General features: G+C 37.4%; 1 protein-coding gene across 3 annotated transcripts; it reads left to right on the top strand.

Annotated features, from left to right (window-relative positions):
- The first annotated feature begins 6,898 nt into the window (after window positions 1-6,898).
- On the top strand, window positions 6,899-18,144 carry arl6ip6 (ADP-ribosylation factor-like 6 interacting protein 6). 3 transcript variants are annotated; one of them, XR_006927052.1, is made up of 5 exons: window positions 6,899-7,371; window positions 9,200-9,253; window positions 9,985-10,117; window positions 13,563-13,734; window positions 17,461-18,144. XR_006927052.1 is itself a non-coding variant. In XM_046858536.1 (4 exons), the coding sequence occupies exons 1-4, from the start codon at window positions 7,110-7,112 to the stop codon at window positions 13,654-13,656; spliced, it is 543 nt and encodes a 180-aa protein (XP_046714492.1). In that variant the 5' UTR covers window positions 6,899-7,109; the 3' UTR covers window positions 13,657-18,144. The 3 variants fall into 3 exon arrangements, 1 of the variants encoding a protein (XP_046714492.1); XR_006927051.1 differs by having other exon boundaries at window positions 14,542-18,144; XM_046858536.1 differs by having other exon boundaries at window positions 13,563-18,144.
- The last annotated feature ends 310 nt before the right edge of the window (window positions 18,145-18,454 follow it).

Here is an 18,454-nt window from a genome sequence, read left to right as displayed (position 1 = left end):
CTTGAGTCAGTAAAATGAATATGTCTTAGATTTTCTCTTGAACCATGTAGTGCAGTGGGACATTTCAATCACAGTTACTGTCTTTTCAGTAAACAGATTTCAAATACAGCATTCAGATCTGTGATCAAGGCAAATGTCACTTAGTGAGGTGCACATTTGTACAGTGCACATGTAACACAAACACACCAAATAAAAACACACAATAACTACACAATGAGAACAATGTAACCTGAAGTGTGTATGACTGACATGAGACCTGCAGTGTATTTCAGGTGCAGCAATCATGTGACATGACCTGTGAGGGTGCGGTGGCTGATGTGAACCATAGTCTAGGCTCATAATTCTCTCATCCTCATTAATAATATTAATAAAAAGAAAGGAGCAAAGTAAGATTAAAATAATGCACATGGATGTAAGAAAGTAAGAGTGTTTTAGAAATTATGCTTGTAAATAATGAGCAGTAAATAAAATTAGCATAATTAGCATAATATTTTGGCTTAATGTACACAATTATACCACATCAGCTTTACCAAACTGAATAAACCCTAGATTTTAAAGAGCAGTTTCTGTGTTGAAACATAGTTTGGTGTAAAAGCATACTGAGAAAATACTACAAGTCAGTTGGGTATTTTTTAGGATTCCAAACTTACACTTAAATGTTGGAAGAAAATGATGTATATTTTGGAATCTTTATGTGAAATCAATCATCTGTCGTGCCTAGGATTCCAAATGCTGCACACAATTCAATTCAATTCAATTCATTTTTATTTGTATAGCGCTTTTAACAATGAACATTGTCTCAAAGCAGCTTTACACAGATAATGTGGTGATTAAACATAAATATGTTCTTTGTAAGTATGTTTGTCCCTGATGAGCAACTGTGGCAAGGAAAAACTCCCCGAGATGGCATAAGGAAGAAACCTTGAGAGGAACCAGACTCAAGAGGAACCCATCCTCATCTGGGTTGCACCAAATGTCCATTTGAAGCAGATATACAATGTTGTGGGGTACAGTGATGATGATCAGAAGCAAACTGCACTCCCGAGTCAGTGCAGCAGACCGCCGACACCAACTACAGTCAATCCGTCCTCAAAGCACCCGTTCTACTCCGGAATTAAGAGACCGTCCCGAGCTGCACAGAAGTGTGAAGATCCAAGGAGGGAGAGGGGCAGGAACACTGGTCACTGGAGCCTCAGGAGCATGTTTAACTCGACCGAAGAGAGAGAGAGAGAGAGAGAGAGAGAGAGAGAGAGAGAGGTGACGGAAGAGAAGGATATGGATTATTAAGTGTAACTATTGGTGTACGAAAGTTAATGTCACTGTGCAGTTTGGACTCCGGCAAGACTCGCTATGGCAGCATAACTAAAAGGGAGAACCAGAAGGTAACACAGACATGAGGGATCTCTGGGATGAGGCGACCCACCACACCACCGTCAACAAACCTGAGTGAGCGTGTGAATGTGAGGGGCGACAGCATACAAATATACCAGTTCACCAAACACTCTATATCCATGTTCCTCAGATCTGTGCCTTTACCTAAGAAATCTACTGATAAAAGGCTTGACTAAATAAATACGTTTTCAACCTCGACTTGAACACTGAGACTGTGTCTGAGTCGAACACTGATTGGAAGGCTGTTCCATAACTGTGGGGCTTTATAAGAAAGATCTGCCCCTGCTGTAGTCTTCATTATTTGAGGAACCAACAGATAGCCAGCACCTTTTGATCTAAGTAGGCGTGGAGGATCATACTGGTACAGAAGTTCACTCAGATACTGCGGTGCGAGACCATTGAGTGCTTTATACGTCAGTAGTAATATTTTATAGTCAATGCGAGATTTGATTGGGAGCCAGTGTAGACTGATTAAAACAGGGGTGATGTGGTCATATTTCCTAGATCTAGTGAGGACCCTTGCTGCTGCATTCTGGATTAACTGAAGCTTATTGATGCACTTACTCGCACACCCAGACAGTAACAAGAACTCCCATAAACCTCAGCTCATAACTTTATCTTAGTCATGGAGAGCACTGGAACATGCAAAACTACATTACCATCCATTCTTGCCCTCTGTCAAGAATGATTTAATATTATAACATTTCTATTTCTATTTATGTTAGGCAACATGGGACATTCCGGTTCTTAAGATATTTATAATACACGGCGGCATTTACAGTTTTTCTCAGTTGCTTCGGAGCGTTTCTCAGATCAGAAATAAAATTCTCAAAACTACTTGTTTAACCTTTACATCATTTAGTCGTTTGTGCTTATCATAAAAACATTTCTTGTTGCTTCGATAAAATTGCAAATGCTTTTTGTACATTGATTTATTCGATTGTGTACAATTGTCTGCTGTTTCCTACATTATCCGATTCAATTCATTTTTATTTGTATAGCGCTTTTAAAAATGAACATTGTCTCGAAGCAGCTTTACACAGATAATGTGGTGATAAAATTTAATAATATGTTCTTTAGAAGTAAGTTTGTCCCTGATGAACGAGCCGGTGGCGACTGTGGCAAGTAAAAACTCCCCGAGAAGGCATAAGGAAGAAACCTTGAGAGGAACCAGACTTAAGAAGGAACCTATCAAATTTTTAATAAACTTTTTTTGTAAATGACTCTTGAATTGATGAATTGTGCAGATGAATCTTGAATGTCACTAATGAAGGTGAGTGTATGGCATCAGATCAACCAATAATCAACTAGTTCTCTAAAACAGGTCAAAGGTGAATCTTGTGAACCTTCAATTGGAGAGTGTATACAGACAGAGCAAAAGACAGAATTATACATTCTGAAAATGGAGAAACAACCAAGAAACAAACGAACACTAGTACAGTACAGTAAAAGTGGGAATCCTGTCCGGTCTCTTGCAATCAGTATAATAATGCGATCAAATAAATGAATCTGTTTTGCTGAAATTTATAGATGCCATACAAAAGGAAGTCAAAGTTTCACTGACCATAGTTTATATCAAGAAATCCTGAAACTGTACACCATCATACTGAAAAACATGACTAAACGTTTTGATGATTTTGGTAACTTTTCATTCTGATGGAAATGAGATGTTCATTGACACAAATATTTACTTTTAAGGGATGAACTAAGGATTTTGAGAAACGTACAGGCTTTTGCAAGAAATCCAATGTTTGCACACATTGTTTTAAGAATACACTTGCAAATATTTAGGATGATTCGAAGAAATGCTCCAAAGCAGCTGAGCAGTATCACTCCAAGCTGAATATCAACAACTGACCATGCTGTACATTACCAGGGTGTCATTAACTTTTTGTAAATGACTCTTGAATTGATGAATTGTGCAGATGAATCTTGAATGTCACTAATGAAGGTGAGTGTATGGCATCAGATCAACCAATAATCAACTAGTTCTCTAAAACAGGTCAAAGGTGAATCTTGTGAACCTTCAATTGGAGAGTGTATACAGACAGAGCAAAAGACAGAATTATACATTCTGAAAATGGAGAAACAACCAAGAAACAAACGAACACTAGTACAGTACAGTAAAAGTGGGAATCCTGTCCGGTCTCTTGCAATCAGTATAATAATGCGATCAAATAAATGAATCTGTTTTGCTGAAATTTATAGATGCCATACAAAAGGAAGTCAAAGTTTCACTGACCATAGTTTATATCAAGAAATCCTGAAACTGTACACCATCATACTGAAAAACATGACTAAACGTTTTGATGATTTTGGTAACTTTTCATTCTGATGGAAATGAGATGTTCATTGACACAAATATTTACTTTTAAGGGATGAACTAAGGATTTTGAGAAACGTACAGGCTTTTGCAAGAAATCCAATGTTTGCACACATTGTTTTAAGAATACACTTGCAAATATTTAGGATGATTCGAAGAAATGCTCCAAAGCAGCTGAGCAGTATCACTCCAAGCTGAATATCAACAACTGACCATGCTGTACATTACCAGGGTGTCATTAACTGTTCATAAATGAATTTGCATTTTGCAAACTGAAATTGACTCATGAAATATATATAAATTACTTAATCATGAGCAGATCAATTGTGAAACAGTAGATCATATTTGGTTTGGTTGCCTTATGTAGAGCAAGTGAGCATCCGCGCCACATGGTGGCAGTATAAGCCAGAGATCCGCACGACTTACAGGCGTAGACACAGTGGGTTTTACAATCCAGTGCATTAAAGCAATAATTGTCACAAAAGTCATTTATTTTATGAATTTACGAAGCTTTAAATGTTCAAAAGACTTTGAAAGAGACAGGAATGCAGGAAATGCAATACCCACATTGTTATTAAAAAAAAAAAAAAAAAAGGATTAATATTGAAAGTAGTTGCTTAGCTAATTGTGATCATTTTTTTATCAGAACTATCATTAATATTTACACTGTGGACACTGGCATCTTGGGAAACTGATACCTCAAATCAGTGATATCGCAACCCAAAACATGTTCAGTAGGTATCCCAGCTAATCTCAAGCATATGGTGGTGAAATATAAAGTTCTTTACAATTATTTAAGTATAGCAATATATCCTGTAAATTTAAAACAAAACACAATCAGCTTTAACCAATCAACATGTACACAACTCTAGATCAATTATATGTTCATCGAATGCTAAACACATTGGGGACATGATCAAGTCAAGAAGCTTTTATTGTCATTTTGACCATATATAGCTGACGCAGTACACAGTGAAATGAAACAACGTTCCTCCAGAACCCTGATGCTACATACAACAATAATCACAGGAACAGAAAACACAGAGCTAAGGACTAGTAAGTGTCCTCTAATAGCACAGTACAAACATTAAACATGATAAAAAAGACAGAAACAGTTATAGACACATTTAACCATGTCAAATATAGGTAAAGATGGGCAGAATGCATATACTGTATAGAAGTTCAATTGCAGCAGCACGAGAGGAAAAATTACCCTAAAGCAATTTACATTCAATTAAATATAACAAGAGAACATATATAAAGGTTTATACAATCTATTAGGAGGTATATAAGGATATATATATAAAAAAAAAAAGCATATATAGTGTGTAGAGATACAGTGAGGGTGTGATGGTAGTGTGGTATGGTGCTTTGTGTAAACAGTGTAAACACTGCTGATACAACAGCAGACGTCAGTGTAGTGAAGAGTGAATGGCATTAAAGTGGCAGTGTATATGGTTCCAACACAACAGAGCTGTTCAAAACTTGCACATATGCAATTTTATACATTCATTGACAGCTTCACTCTCAAACTGGGTCATATACTGGATTTGCTCATAACTACAGACACAAATGTACGACTTATATCGTATATATCGCATTGGTTATTTCATAAAGATGTTCATTTCATTTTGCCATATTACTTGATAGGATTTAAAATAGTCCCTTCATAACCTCTCATTTCCTGTTACTCAAAAAAATCCAGAATCATTAAGTTTAGTACGTCTTGTGGAAATTACTCATGTTTTCAAAAGAGAAATTCAACAGTCAATAGTGTCAAAGTTCCAGCCATATTTTAACCAAGATAAAATAGTTTATTTAACACAAATACTGGTAATAATGAAATTATACCAATCATGTTAGTTCTGAGGGTTTCTCTGATAAATACATAAAACTACAATATCTATACTATGTGTTTCATTACATTGGACTGTTATGGCCAACACTGGTAATTATGAAGGTGGTAAGGTTGCCATGTACAGTAGTATGGTTGATATTTTGCTTTAATTGAGACTATTAATAATCTTCTTCTTCTTTCGGCTGTTCCCATTAGGGGTCGCCACAGCGGATGATCCGTCTCCATACCACTCTGTCCTCTACATCTGCCTCTTTCACACCAACTACCTGCATGCCTTCTCTCACCACATCCATGAACCTTCTCCTTGGCCTTCCTCTTTTCCTCCTTCTTGGTGGCTCCATATTCAGCATTCTCCTACCAATATAACTCATGTCCCTCCTCTGCACATATCCAAACCATCTCAATCTCGCCTCCCTCACCTTGTCACCAAAACGTCCTACATGCGCTGTCCCTCTAATAAACTCATTTCTAATCCTGTCCATCCTCATCACTCCCAACGAAAACCTCAACATCTTCAGCTCTGCTACCTCCAGCTCCACCTCCTGTCTTTTACTCAATGTCACTGTCTCTAAATCATACAACATCTTAGATCTCACCACAGTACAATAAACTTTCTCTTTTACTCTCGCAGATACCCTACTATCACAAATCACTCCTGCCACTCTTCTCCACCCACTCCACCCTGCCTGCACTCTTTTCTCCACTTCTCTAACACACTCTCCATTACTTTGCACCTGAACTCCTCCACCTTCTCCACCTCTTCTCCCTGCAACCGCACCACTCCACTGCCCTCCCTCTCATTCACACACATGTACTCTGTCTTACTCCTGACTTTCATTCCCCTTCTCTCCAGCACATACCTCCACCTCTCCAGACTCTTCTCAACCTGCTCACTACTCTCACCACAAATCATCCGCAAACATCATAGTCCACGGAGACTCCTGTCTGACCTCGTTTGTCAACTATCCATCACCACTGCAAACAGGAAAGGGCCCAGAGCCGACCCTTGATGCGAAGTATAATGATAGCGTATATTATATAATATAATTATGCACCCCTGGTAGCCATAATGATTTTCCATCATATTATTTTCTGTGTCAAATAATCAAATATTTATTTTTTTAATTTTACTGAGATATAGTAGAGATAATGATTTTCTTTTACATGTATTATGAAACAGGAACAAACATGTCTGAAATGCTCTCCTGAATCATCCCTCGCTCTCACGGAAAGTTTCGTAGCGTTGACGCCTCAAGTTTGATTTACAGCCATTGTGTCCAATCTTTTGTGCGAGGTGCGCCGACTCACGATTTGGATTGGTCGAGTACGGTAGTGGGCGGGATTCACCGCGGATGCGGAAGTGCAAGCCGCGATGTTTTGAAAGTTGCGAAAGTTTTTGAGTCGTAATAATAATAAAATGGCTCTTTCTGGTTAGGGCATTCGTTTTAGGCAGCTGTTAGGGAATTATAGGATTTTATAAAGATTGACTTTGTTGTCAGGGCAGCGTTTTCGAGACGTTGTTGACTGGAAGCGAAGATGCGGCTGGGTTTTCGGGCTCCGGACGCGTTTTCAGGGGATGAAGATGACACTGATGGTGCTACCCGTCAAGTCCAATCGAATCCGACTGCAAATGAAAGCAGACTGACCCGCGAAAAGTCTCGGTATCACCGCTTCAGGTCTCCGGTGCAGAAATACTGGGGAAGCCAGTGGCCAGCGCGTGTCTGCTCCATGCTGTGCTGTTTGGTCGTTGCTTCATTTATTGCTATACTCTGTTCCTTCCTGTATATTATTTTAAAAGGTAAGTTTGTAGATATCGACTTGTTGTAAACCCAAGCCGCCTGCAACAGGTCGTGCACGTTCCTCTAAATTCAAGGGCTTGTCTGAAATATCGTTAAATTAACGATATTTGGCATCAATCTCTTCAAACCATAATAATGACGTCACTAATATATAAACCATCAATATTATAGACACAAGCCACGTTTACATGGACACCTTTTTGACATTCTGATTGTAATATTCTTTGGACCAGAGGTGGCAAAAGTAAACTCTCTGACCATCCAATTAAAAGACGTAAAAAATGCAGACGTGATGAGACGCCTTCTAGATGGCCCCTGTAAGGTCCGCTTCTAATCTGATTGGTTAAAGCAACGGCCTTCAAGCAGCGTGAACTGTGATGTGATGCTGTAATCTGATTTGATAAAAACTCCAACATAAACAGATATTGCTTGCAGCAGCACACGCAAGAAAACACTATGAAATGAACCGAAGATACTACTGTGAATAATTTTATACATATTCATGGACTAAGAAATGTATTAAAGCTTAAGTCAGTGTCTGAGTTTAGGCCTGCAGAGATGATCTCAAAGCATCATATGTGTAAGAATAGAGTCATGGGCGTAAATCCTGGGGGGGGACGGAGGGTACATGTCCCCCCCATCCGTGGGTTGTCCCCTCCCCATCCCCATATTAAAAAATATCGCACTCCCTATTGTGGAAAATATATGTAAGTATTCCTAAACAATTGTGTAAGTAGACAGTGGTCCTCACAGTGGTTTGACCCACTGCCTGTTTTCCCAGTTCATCTCACCTTCTCTACACACACGAGTCAGGTGTGTGACTGCAGCTCAATGAATGTTCAACTCTATTAACTAGTGTATTTTATTCACTTTAAATAAAGCGATTCTCTTTAATGTAGTTGATGCAGACTCATTCATAAATTAGTTGCGTCAAAAATGCTGATTGCCGATGTAATTTTCCATAAATCTGCTCTATTAGCGATTAAAATATGACTTATCTAGTTAACGTTAGCTTGTTTACAATAGCTTGTAGCATAGTGCACTGACACTAACACGCCAAAGCCGTTTCCCATGCAGTGTTTTATTTGAGACGGCTTGGTATAATGTTAATTTAACATTAACACACAATTAGCATATTGTTTATCTGTGCATTTACTAAATGAGCACTGTGCCACGTCTGAACTGACCCCACTGTATTTTTTTGTATAATCAATTTCTATTCTGTTCTTAAGTGTCTTAATTAATTTTAAATACAATTTTAAACCTCTTTTTAATTCCTTGTTTTGCTTCGTCATTAAACCTGAGAAAAACTTTGAAAATAACCATAATAACGCAGTGTCCATGCTACAATAATAATGATAAAAGCAAAGTTTTTCACTGTGGGGACACTGTGTCTTTATAAGTACAATTTGACTGTATTAATTGTGTCCCCTTCAAAAATTGCTCATGAGAAATTTTATATTTATTGTCTTACTGTTAAATGAAATTTACGCCCATGAATAGAGTCTCCATTGGGCTTTATTTGACTTAAGTCGTTATTTCAAGCATTTATGATTCAGGATTTCCTCTTAATATGTTCTTATTTTGACTTCATGAGTTATCCTATATGCTATATTGTAAAAATGTGTGTGTGTGTGTGTGTGTGTGTGTGTGTGTGTGTGTGTGTGTGTGTGTGTGTGTGTATATATATATATATATATATATATATATATATATATATATATATATATATATATATATATATAATATATATAAAATGTGACTGCATGGGTGTATAAATTAGTATTATTCTATATATAACCTTATTTAATTATTTTTATTCTCAAGAGCTTCGAGCAGAGAGACTTACCACTGAAGATGGAACAGAAGTAAGACTTCTAGGTATGTTAAAAACAAAAGCTTAATGTTTGTTTGTCTGTGTTTGCAATTCTTGTTTAGGCAATGTCAGGCAATATTTGTCAGGCTAAATGGCTGTGTCTCAAGTGAATAAACATCACAATGTGAGTCTTCCAGAGGAAAAAAAAAAGTTAAAAGCTTGAAACTCTTTTGGATTGTAAGGGGAAAAGAAAGTATATTATTTGGACCGATTTGAAGGATCCAAGTTGTTTGATCATCCCAGTTTCTGTTTAATTATTTTATTCCCGTAATTGTTTTGATTCTTATGGAACACACTTTCGGCTAATCAGATTATTTGGAAGGAAGAGAGGGAAGGAAGACTATGAAATATTTTGTCTTCCTCTTTTCAGCACAGATGATGCACAATAGTCCAGTGATCTTTATTAGATGCCTAATAATGTTAGCATTTTTATGGAGATTTTTTTCTTTCTAGACTTTAGAGTTTTATTGCTAATTGTAACCATTACTAAATGTATAAAAAGTATATATAAATAGCAAATATATAATGATTGTAAACAGTACTTGTATGGTGATGTTTAGAATTTATGTAGAAGTGTAAACAAACCACACCCATGAACACCAACTGTCATTGCTACTATACTGCTATACACATGAGGCAAATAAAAAAAACAGTACAACAACAACTTATCTTTACAATTTAGTCCACCTGCCCGATTTGGAAATGTAAAATATGTCAAATTTGTATTTGTTCCCAGGCTTTTGGAGCATGTTGGTTCTCTCATCCTTGGTTGGGGTGTTGTGTTGCAGTTTCTCCTGGACTCTGACCTACTTTGACTCATTCGAACCTGGAATGTTCCCCCCCACACCACTATCTCCAGCCAGATTCAGGTAACTTCAGTTGGTAAAACACTACTTTTATTGCACCCAAACCAAATCAATTAAAACACATCTCGCCTACTTTACTATGGTTTCAGCTGTATAAGGGAGTGGGAGCTCAGTGTGTTAAGGCTCTGGGTTACTGATCGGAAGGTTGGGGGTTTACGCCCTCGTATCGCCAAGCTGCCACTATACGAGCTGGGATATGCGAAGAAAGAATTTCACTGTGCTGTAATGTACATGTGACAAATATACAGAGTGTTGTTGTTCTATATAGGGCAGAGTAAACTGAACTACGTGCATTCAACAGTTTGAAAAAACACCTTCCAGCCAATCAGAACCAGGTATTCGGACAGGCCATGCTATAACTTAATTATACAGCTATTACAGCAGTTTAAACACATTATTTAAGAAAATGATAAAATTGTGGACACCCTGATTAAATATGTGTTAAATGATGGTGGCACCACTGATACATCCTCATTGCTGAAGCAAAGATTATCCAACCTTTGAGTGAATTGTCTGTGAGGGACTGATCGGGTTAAAAAGAACACGATGTACTTGGTGAGAGTAAAACAATTGGGCCTGTTTAAACCAGAACAACGGATCATGATGCCTTCTCATTATTCATGTTAGTTTCCAGAAGATTTTGTCCTATGACTCAATCCCATCCAGATAGAGGATGCTGTGATGTCGATGTAAAAGTATTGAGAGCAAATCAGTGACTGCTACAGCGTATAGAATCTAAGACTCTTGTTGATGAGCTTTTCCTCCATATTTGAGAAAGCAATTAAATCACATAAATTATACACTATTTGGAATAAATATTGGGACACTTATTTTTCTAGACATGTGGTTCTTCCCCAAACTGTTACCACAAACGGAATGCATTGCAGTAGCATTACATTTGACCTTTCCTTTAACTTGACTCGAACCTATTCCAGCATGCTCAACAATGCTCCTGTGTACAAAGCCAGCTCCATGAAGATACAGTTCACATGGGTTGGATTGGAAGATCTTGAGTGACCTTTTATAGAGCTCTGAACTCAACACCTTTGGGGTAAATTGGAACGCTGCACACCAGGCTTCCTCACTCTACATCAGTACCTGACTTTATTAAAGCCCTTGTGGCTTAATGAGCACAAATCTCCAGATGCTCACTCCAAAATATGGTGGAAAATCTTCCCAAAATAGTGGAGGTTATTATAATAGGAAATGGGGATTAAATGTGGAATGGGATTTTCAAAAAGAAGGTCTGGTATCCACATACTTTTTCCTTAAAGATTTGAGATTTCAAATGACTAAAATCATGTTGCATCTCCAATAAATATAAAAACTGTGACTGAGGTCTTTTTGGCTTCTAATTCCAGAGGCAAATAGGGTGCAGTAATTATTTCTGGCATGTAAAGAATAGAGAGAAGTTGCGAAACAACTTTTTTTTGTTGTTTAAGCAAATTTGTTCCTTGAAGTTGAATTTTGACCACAAGTGCATATCAGGTTTTGTTGCCAACATCCAACCAGTTTTATGTGCCATATTAACTTAAAAACCAAAAGTCTACATTTTACTAAGAAGATTTTGACATGGTTCTCTTCTCCGCCACTCTCTACCTCTTCCTTTTTCTCTGTCCATTTCACATTTTTGCCTCAAGAACAACCAGGTTTGTTTATGCAAAGTCCAGAAGTATTAGAAAGGATGGCCAAAGCCGACTCGATATTTGCGTCATGACCTCAAACGTTCTCGCCTCAGGCACACATTGTTTATTCCGTCAATATGGGATTTCTCCCCCACATCCTAAACATTTATATGATGGAAAAGCCTGGATTTATTTGTATTTTTTTCACTTTTTTGCAAGGTTGAGCAAAACTCTCTAAACATCAATTGACGATACGACAGCCATGGTTGGCGCATTGTCTTTTCTTTATTGCTTCACATTAAACCCATGAGTCTGCCTCTGATTGCCCATTAGAGTAGTAGAACATTATTGATTATGTTTGTGGGCACAAACACTCGCCATGTGAGGGAGTTTATATAATCACACACTTCTGTCCCTGACTAGCCTACAAACGACTTATTGAACAGACAGTTGGGTTGCTATTGATTGACCCTGATCACGGTTTTACAAAATCACAAAAACATCCTCATGTCCCATCACATTCCTGTGCATCTGCATATTGGAACATTCAGCCAAATGAAAGTTCAGTTGTTAGGCTCATATTTATGATAGGTGAATAATAACATTGGGAATTATATTCAACTGGTTATCTGCTTTTTATAAAGCAATGTAACCAACTGGGTCTAAATTGCAGAACTTTACGATCCTAAATTGCGAAAGCCAATCTTGCGAGACAAGATGCATGTCTATGAGGCACATCTGGCCTGAAAACAAAATGGCCATTCATTTTCCTGAACATGTCGAGAAATTCATTTGGTGAGAAATGCAGGCGGTTTATTCAAGCCACAAAGGATGTAAATGCTGTGGTATCTCAGACGTCAAAGTTCTGGCTTAATGACCAGAAGCTTCAGTGCTGCAAGAGCCACAGCTTGGCTCTTATTTAAATAATGAGCTTAACATTTAAATAGTTGAATAATTGCGTTCATACAATAAATCGGTGCTGAGGCGGCCCATGAAATGTATTTTACAGTTAAAGTTGCGGTTTGATTCAGTATGCTAACAATGGTGATGTTGTTCGTTGTGTCTTTCTGAGACAGAACGTCAGAGAGGTGTGTTGAAGCGAATACACAATACACCCCTGCTGAATTAAAAGCGACGTGGCAGTAGTTTTGCTAGCTAGCTCAGAACCAAAATTGTAATCGCGTAACAGGAAACAAAATATTGTAGCACTGAAGAGTCTCTAGAAAGTGTCTGCACAAATTCCACCCCTCCAATATCAATATGAAGAATCGGCTTCCCTAAAATGATGAAATCATAAAATAAAATAGCAGTATCTTCAGATCAAGCCGTTTCTACTCTTACAGCTGAGCAACACTACCAAATATTTACAAGGATTGGGAATTGTATTGACCTAAATTGGATCCCATTAGGAAAGCATTTGAAGAAAGCACTGGTGTATGAACTCGGTATGTTTTAAAGATCTAACGGAGCCGCAGTCATCAAGTGAATCCTGCTTCTCTAAAAGCATTAGATCAATTGGCCATTAACGAAACTCAGAGTGCTATTATGGGATGCCACGATATATTGTAATGGCGTTTTAATTGGCTTGATGGTTTCTAGATGACTGACCACAACTTCTTCATATCCACTGTAGGACTGTAGGAGTGATGTATCCTATTATTTCCTAGGATGTTTTCATGTTTGTTAGTTTGTTAGTTTGTTTGTGTTTTTCTGTCCCCTTAATTTACACTAGGCTACAGTCCTGTGCAGACTTATTGAGTGGTGGAAGATTAAAGTGTTAGTGTGTGTGTGTGTGTGTGTGTGTGTGTGTGTCTGGTTTACAGGCAAATGACCGGCCACTCCTTTCATTTGGGCTACAGTATGGCTATACTCAATGGCATTGTGGCAGGACTCACTTTCTTCTGGTGTCTTATGTAAGACGTACATATCCGTGTCCTTTGCCATTGCCTACGACGTTGCGTTCACCCCATCATCAGGATCTACCGGAACATATGGGTAATTAAAAAGCAAGAAAAAAAAGAGTGCAATGCAAATGTTTTTTGGGGTTTTTTTTGTTACACGTATAAAATTGTTAAAGCACAGATCTATTACGTATTTCAAAGCACATCATATCTACAATAGATTTTATTTGCAAACAGCAAGAAATAGGCATCCCACTTTGCCAAAACCATGTTCCTAACAACCTCTGAAAGCACCTGTCACATACTACTAAGCAAATCTAGCTTTGTATAATAAAGGAACTTATATTGAAATAGGATTGTTGCATACACAAAGCAAACGGATTAAAAATCCTGCTTATTCACTGCACATTTGGAAGAACTGGAAAGTTTCTCTGGAGAGTTTATTGGGGGAGGGGGCACTTTAGTGCAAATGATGCTTCCTTTATCATTTAATTGTCTGCTGGAGCTCTGTGTTCTAATCCATTGATGCAGCAGTAATGTTTTATCACACTGTAATGCCTTAGAGTCCTTTTTTTTTTTTTTTTTTTAATCATGGGTGCAGGATATGACTTAGCTGTCAGTGCTTTAACTGCTTCAGGTTGAAATGCATTTTCTGTAATCCTGAAATGCGAACAACAGGTCTATGACTATTTAAACATCCAGTCTATAAATGGATGAATTACAAAATAATGTGCATATTGAAAGTAATGGAAATTTAACATCTAATCATCTGAACAGATCTGATCAAAGCCACAGGCTTGTAAACTGTTGTTACATAATAGAAGGAATTTACAATAATTTTTTTTTTATCTGGTGTGATCTGATTCCAAACACCTCGAGCTCCTCTGTTTTACACTGTAAGGCCGACGAAGCTGTTACAACACACTTCCAAACTACCGGCATTGTCATCATGGATGGGAGCTCATGTCTGGTCTCCGATTCGTCCTCGCATCAGGACGGTATGCAAATCATAGAGGAGCAGGTGTGGGACCAACTCAGCCCTAATTGTAGTAAATGTTTTACATAAAGGTGACATGTCTTTTTAAGATGTATATATTGGAACTGGAATCCTGGTTCTATGAAGATTACACAATAGAACATTTCCATCATATACTGTAAAGCGTTCTTTTCATCTGGCTTTTTATTCTCACTCTTACCACTTCCTTAAAATTACAGACCAGTTTATATCCTTTCCTCTAATGTGTTGTTATTATTATTTGTCTTATCTTGTATTTTTGTTGTTTTGCCCATTGACCACTTTTTAGGGAATTTACTCCTCAGGTTATGCATCATTCATCGATCTCATTTAATTCATGAATAAAAGAACAATAAACACACTGTATGAATGTATGACATCACAAGTTGCATGTAAAATAGCAAAAACAGCAGTCTAACGGAATTAGTTTTGTACTTAGTTTATTAGGAGTTCAATAATAACTGAAGTGAGTTGTGTAATCTGTGTCAAGGGATGGAATGATATCTACATTTATGGCTTTGCATGTCGCAAAACTACGTATTTTATTGATGCACCTGTATCAGCATTGAAACAATTGCTGATTGTTAAATTGAAACTACAAATGCTAATAAACAAGATGACAGGTAAAGCTAGGCATGGCGAACGCTACAAACGTTTATATACTTTATATGAAAACTAAGTAACGTTAATACTTCACGTGAACCAATGACGAGACAGGGGCGGAGACATCACAAGAACAAAAACATTCACACGTGGCTGTGAAAACGGAGAATGTACGCAGAAGTGTTCCGTTCAAGTGGGATTGTTTTCTGCAAGCTGGCATTTTGGGATTTGCATGAGAGGGGATACCTCTGCTAACTGGAATTTATATATAAATCATGTTATTCAAAAATCATAAAAAAAATATCATGTTATTAAAAAAGTTGCATGCATCATTTAAGAATATCTGTGTGACGTTTCAGATTTGAAATATTCAAATTCTTTTGTATTAAAGACAAAATTTGGCACTTGTTTTTTTTTTTTTGTTTGTTTTCAGATTTTTGCCCTGCAGACTTGTATTTTAAAATAATAATGTGCAATATCTATCTACTGGCAATCTTTTTTCAATTTTATAGCATATACAAGCATGAGAAGATGTGGGGCGGATGTTTTTTTGTTTTTTTGTTTTTTTTTTAAAAGGAAAAAACCTGTCCAAACCTGCTTGGCCCTTTGTAAAATAGTAATTGCCACTAAACCTAATAACTAGTGCCACCCGTGTCTGCAACAACTGCAATCAATCGTTTGTGATAACTGGCAATGAGTCTTTAACATTGCTGTGGAGGACTGTTTTCATACAGCCACATTGCGTGTTTTTTAAGCATGAATTATTATTTATTCACATAGGGTAGGTTTGTACAGCTTTTAATAATTACCTTCATAAATGAAATAATTTCAAAACAATTGGTATTTACTCTGGTTCTTTTTGTGTAATATTACAATTTGCTGGATGATCTGAATCATTTAAGCGTGACAAAATAGGTTAAAGTTGTTAGTATAGAAACCACATATTAGATGCTAGAACAAATTCATCTTTATAAACCAATGAAGTATTTGCTTTGGAATGGTGGACATTCAGTCAATTCATTGGCCTGCTTGTTTTCACAAAAGATGAACAGAAGGAGGCATCCATTATTTTCTCTACTTGGAATCTTGTGTGATGGAATTCCTTCTCAAGAAAGGACAAAACATATTGGAGTCAAAATCTGGACGTTTATTAATAAATAAAAAAGGTCTGCAGATCAACAGGTTCACGTTTTAAAACTATTCTAATGCACTGAATTCATCCAACTATCTTTGTGCACCCAACATACTTCTTGGCTGCCCCACCATTATCCCACAGCCATCCCTCATTTTTTGGGTCAGTGGTGTCACATCTCTAAGGTGTTGGTTTACTGATCGGAAGATTGGGGATTCAGGCCCCGGTATCACCAAGCTGCCACTCTTGGGCCCTTTAGCAAGGCCCTTAACTCCTTTGTGCTCAAGGGGTATCATGGCTGACCCTTCGCTCTGACTCCAGATTCTAAGCAAGCTGGGATATGTGGAAAGAATTTCACTGTGTTGTAATGTACAGGTGACAAATAAAGGTGATTCTATTCCATGTCCAGCACAAGTGCTGATAGACATTTGATTATGCAGGAAGTTTCCAATTTGTGATGGAGATGCGTTCCGATGACCCCTTCTTAACTTGAAAATATTGTACCCTAGAGTGCCAAAGAATGGTGATCGGCATGTGGTAATATACTGTAATTTGTTAGTAACAAACAGTACATAATTTAGCAAAACAGCAATTTACAGTACCCTACTGTATAAACCCAGGCGTCTAGCCATCACAATTTGGCCCTTGACAAACTCGTGCAAATCTTTATGCTCGCTCATTTTTCCTTCTTCTAACACGTCAATTTTAAGGACAAAATATACGCTTGCTCCCTAATATATCCCACCCACTAACAGGTGCCATGATGGAAAGATAATCAGTGTTATACAATCAACGGTCAGTATGTTATAAGGTCATAATGTTATGCCTGTTCAGTCTGTTGTGCTAATGATAATAATGACACTAGATACTATTCTATTAATATATATACTATATTTAGTTCTATAACTGTGGAGTTTTTTACTTTAAAAAGATGATATACACACCCCAGTTCTTGACTACGGCTGTAAACAGATCAGTACAGCTTTTCATCTGTTTACATTTGTACATCTCAGATGCTGCCCCAGGATGACCCCTTGCATTGACGCATTTGTGTGTTCTTCCCTCACCAGTGTTTAGGCTACCAGAACCACAGATGGCTTCGAAAGTGACTCAGATGCTTGGAATCCTGGGATGTCTTGCATCTGGGGTGTCAGAATCATTTATCATATTTGGACCACAGTATGTTCACTAACTCCCTGCAATCTGGACAGTTTCCTTGCATTCCTAAAAGGCTTTTTATTGTCATCAACACCACCTGCAAATTCATGCCTGCTCTCTAATCCTGTTTGTTGACAGGCGCAGCAGTAACATCAGTTTTTTTTATTCTTAGCAACAAATATTTTCTGATCATTACAGACACGTAATCGCATTTGGCCAGTTGCCGTGGCCACTGATTTGATTTTCAAGTTCATTTCCCTTCGTTGTGCGGCCTCGCTTTTGCTTCGACGATGACATTAATGGTGAATCACAGATCTCGCAACCTTAAAAATATACCCAAGGATAGAACGCAACAATTACATACAGGGTTATGTTACACATCATGTAAACGGATTCATGCAGATTTACGACAAAGTGGCAACATCTATTGTATTTCTTTACAAAACAAAATGAAAATTTTTTTATACAGAGGTGAACTATTCCAGTCGAACATCCAATCAACCTTGCTCTAGTACTGGTGCTTGATTGTGAAGTCAAAACTACTCTGAAAAACTATTTTCCTTTTAAATACTCATTAAAATGAAAAAAAAAATCCATGTATTGTAATCTTAATGAATAATCATCATCATTATGTAGGTAAATGTAGGTAAAATTTCAAAGTGCAATCAAATACAAAAAAAATGCAGATATTACAGGGGTGAAAAACATCTATTCAGGACTACATTGTTTTGAAAATCACATGGACACTAATATACTGTAAGAGATGCATCGGTTGCATGTGTATCTAAAGATCTTTTTTTCAGTCCAGAATGCATTCACATAAAGTAAATATAATACAGACTATAAATCCAGGGAAGTTCTTTTCATGAACGAAAATGCAAAGTCACCATAAAAAATCACTGGGCA

Source organism: Silurus meridionalis, chromosome 1 (genome assembly GCF_014805685.1).
Source record: "Silurus meridionalis isolate SWU-2019-XX chromosome 1, ASM1480568v1, whole genome shotgun sequence".
In the NCBI taxonomy this organism is placed as follows: domain Eukaryota; kingdom Metazoa; phylum Chordata; class Actinopteri; order Siluriformes; family Siluridae; genus Silurus; species Silurus meridionalis.
Note: the sequence above shows the minus strand (reverse complement) of the source record. Positions and strands in the feature narration are given on the sequence as shown.

Coding starts and splice junctions, on each gene's coding strand:
- arl6ip6 (XM_046858536.1), top strand. CDS start 7,110: ATGCGGCTGGGTTTTCGGGCTCCGGACGCGTTTTCAGGGGATGAAGAT. Junction 7,372..9,199: donor CCTGTATATTATTTTAAAAG/GTAAGTTTGTAG, acceptor TTTATTCTCAAG/AGCTTCGAGCAGAGAGACTT. Junction 10,118..13,562: donor CTATCTCCAGCCAGATTCAG/GTAACTTCAGTT, acceptor TCTGGTTTACAG/GCAAATGACCGGCCACTCCT.